At 43.3% G+C, this 3,808-nt stretch overlaps 1 protein-coding gene across 1 annotated transcript in view; it reads right to left on the reverse strand.

The window, feature by feature from the left end:
• Positions 1–71, reverse strand: part of LOC108749299 (homeobox protein Hox-B3-like) — an 11,342-nt gene extending 11,271 nt beyond the window's left edge. Inside the window, exon 1 of the mRNA XM_018487898.1 lies at positions 5–71. Within this exon, the coding sequence (XP_018343400.1) occupies positions 5–71 (67 nt within the window). The remainder of the gene's footprint in view (positions 1–4) is intronic.
• Between the last annotated feature and the right edge of the window lie 3,737 nt (positions 72–3,808).

Consider the following 3,808-nt stretch of genomic DNA (forward strand, 5'->3'; position numbering starts at 1 on the left):
TTGCCGTTGCCGTTGCCGCCGCCGCCGCCGCCGTTGTAGTTTCCACCACCGCCATCAAGTTCATCTCGCATCCCCTCCGAGTCGTACCGCCGCCACGCGACTGTAGCCCCCACCAGAAGCGTAAGCGTGTGTCACGCTCCGGATAGCTCTCGGTGCGTGCCCATTATTGAGGAGGGGGTAAGGGGCGCGTGTAGCAACGACGCTGTCGTGGGGGTAACCTGGCCGTCGGCGCGGTGGGGATGGAATTACGCTCGCGTAGGGACCGCCAGTAGTTCCGTGCTGTCTGCCGTGCGGGTAGGATACGACGTTACTCGTGACGTGACAGTCTCGTCTGATTTCACCCCATTTAGCCAGCCTTACCCTGCAGAACGAACCCGTCGTCAGCAACGTCGAATCGCGCGCGCTCTCTCTCTCTCGTTTCTCTCTCCCTCTCTTTCTCCTCCTCGAGTGGACTCGGGGACACGAGGAGAGAGAGAGTTCGATCGTGTGGAAGAAACGTCGCTCGCACGTCCGCGTTTAGCACCTGGGGGATCCTCTCGTTTCCAACCCCCGACGAGCGCGACCGCGTTCTCGGTGGACGCGCGCCGAGTGTACATGTCGTGATGCCGCGGGGTGAGCGACGCGCGCCGCCGAGAGGACTCGCGGCCGAGGGTGCTTCGATCTCGTCCTGACGATACTTAGCCCTCGTGCGTCACCCTCAGTGGACCGTTCCAGTAGTGGTGCGCGTTCGGTAGAATAATGTTGGTGTGAGTGGGGAAAAGGCTCCCGACACCACGGTGCGCGGTGGTGCATCCAGGTTCGTCATTCCGGATGGATCGGGGATACGTCTTTAGAGATTGTGCCGGTTCCGTCCGCTCGTGATCTCCGACGGGAAAGAGACGAGCGTACGCGTAGATCCCCCTCCCCCCCTGCCCCGCTCGCTGTACTCTGTATCCTCCCCCGTATATACGCCAAGTGTGTGCGACGTGTAACACGTGTGACAGTTACCCTTTACCCGTGGGATACCACCGCGGATTATACGTTTTCTTCGACCGCAAAGGGTGGTCTCGGAGGCGCCGTGTGCCGGATTACACATATACGTACACATACACATACACATACACCAGTGGTTCTCCTTGGTGCACCGTTACGGCGGATTCATCCCTAAAGGATATGTCGCTATAGTGCTCACACCGATCGCAGCTACGATGGCCGGATACTCCAGTGCGCTCAATACGGATTTCGCTCCGGAATCAGCGCGGAGGATGCAACGATCTGCGATCGATGCTATCGGGAATGCCAGGGAATCCTCCGTATACGCGATTACGAGGTACATACCTTACGTTTTGAGAAAACTCCTCCGACATCAGGGAATTACTTCATTATCGAATATTGCGTTTCAGCTCCGCGACGTTTATTGTTAAGTCGAAAATTTAAGTAAAAATTAAATTTATTTATTAATACACGTTCACGTTTTTGCGAATCTTTATTGCGAAACGTAAAAAAAAAATCTATTATTTAGGCCATACGTATACATATATTTAGCCGGAGGATAGATTATATACTAAAAGATCATCAATTTATTTTGAAAATCTACTTGTGCATATTGCATGTCATGCACTTTAAATATCAAATATTCGATCGCGTCAGTTAAACACATAAATTTAAATACACATGAAATGTTCAAAGAGCGCTGCGTGCACACACATTTTTGATGATTATTACAAATTTGCATTACCGCCGAGTACAAAATATATTCTGTTTCAAATCTAATATATAAAAATGATCCCATTCCATTTTATAAGAATTAATAGATTATATGTTATATACTAATCTGCGAATTAGGAAGAAATCAAAGGACTTTTTTTTTCTCCTTCTTGAAAACTTTTGAAAGAGCATACAATGGCCCTTTGAAGGATTCCAAATGAGGAATGACTTTTGAATTATTGTACCGTAAGTTGTTAAACGTAAAGTGAGCAGCCAATGAACCACGCAAATTAACGAAGAATTATACGGCTCGTAAGGCTATTTATTCTTCCAGGTAAATTTAGCATCTCGTCGTTTCATAATTAAACGTGAGTATCGCGAGGGCTCACTTTTGATCCCGCACCAACCCGCTAAATCTAAAACATGTAAACGTTCGTCACATGTATACATTATACATATGCACATGCGTGCGACGCTACTCGCATTTGCCACAATGCAGAATAATCTATGGGGATTCCAGTGACAACGGTTTCCGCGTTCGCGCAGCGTGCGCGCGCGCGCGCGTGCGTGTATATACGCGCGTGTGTATACGTTCGACGCCTTAAAATATTCACGAGATCAATATTCCGCACTTGACGCGATATACGATTTTAGCATTGCGTCGCGAGACTTTTCGCGAGACTTTTCGCGAGACTTTTCGGCAACTGGTTCAAACACGAAAAAAAAAGGGGCGAATCATCGCATACGCGACCTTTTGCGAGATGTGTGCTTGTCCGCTCGTATCGAGATTAACCCTTATCTTACCGTGATATCGGAGATTCACCGCTTTCCGGAAATATTTTTACAAATTTTATATGTAATATTTTATATACATTTCTATACGACGATATTAACGTTTAAAGAGAGAGAGAGAGAGAGAGAGAGAGAGAGAGAGAGAACGGGAGTTTATTTTTTAAATCTTACAATTTTTCCTTGAGTTAGAGAAAAGATATTTGTTATAATTTCATTATTTTATATTGTAATCCTTGTCTCATAAAATATGACTATGTTTCAGCGCCGCTATATAATAACTTTTTCGTTAGGTAAAATATTAATTTTATATAAGAGTAGAATCTCTCACCGTAATTTTTTTCTGCTGTGTCTTGCATGACATTCACATGAAATATCGTAGAGTTAAGAAAGCTATTCTTCGAATTGATTACACGAAGGTACCTGTTTCCCGAAACAGGTGCGAGCCTGTGGAGCCTAATGGACCCGTCCGCTAGGCGGAGGGTTAAGTGACACGCGGTGAAATTAAATGCCGTTACCCTCGAAGAAATTTACGCGATCGATACAGATACGCGCGGTATAAATATGGCGCTACCAAGGTCCAAGAGATGCCAGATCGCCACATCGGCCGATGATAAATGGTCGAGTTAATGGCCGACGTACTATTAATGAGAAAGAGGATTTGTTGATGTCGGCGAAAATAAGAAACCGACGAATCAACGTAAAGATGGTAGATGTTTAGATTAAGTTTTTTGCTCGTCCGTCTTTGTTAGAGCCCGACCATCATGGTTGGCAGTAATAAAATTTTGATCCAACGCTTTCTGAATCTTCGCGTTCAAACATTTCTTTTATTCATTTTATAAATACGTATTTGCTCTTTCTTGCAAATGTATTTTGTCAAAGCTATCGATTAAAATTTCTACGAAATGTTATGTGCCTATTGTAAAGCATCTTTTATTTTTTAATTTCCATTTTATACGTCTTGTTAAATCATATATCGACAATTTCCAGTTTTCTGTATCAAGAGATGCGCACGTTAAGTAAAAAAGACTAAATGTAGGATAAACAAATAGGAGAAATATACAAGAAATAAATTCAACTCATATCGAATATAAAAGTAATATATCGAATATAAAATTTCGAACTCGATATCAAGTTTCAAATTTAAATTCTCACCAAATTGACTTTACTATTCGATATAAGATTTAATCCTAAAGCGGATATAGACTAATTTTATTAGAATCTCACAAATTTTAGAATTATACGTTCAATGATATGACAAATTAATGTAACATTTACATTTATAAATGCAATCATCTCATTCATAGTATCAATTTATAATATCAATTTTAAT

This window comes from Trachymyrmex septentrionalis, unplaced genomic scaffold (assembly GCF_001594115.1).
Source record: "Trachymyrmex septentrionalis isolate Tsep2-gDNA-1 unplaced genomic scaffold, Tsep1.0 scaffold29, whole genome shotgun sequence".
In the NCBI taxonomy this organism is placed as follows: domain Eukaryota; kingdom Metazoa; phylum Arthropoda; class Insecta; order Hymenoptera; family Formicidae; genus Trachymyrmex; species Trachymyrmex septentrionalis.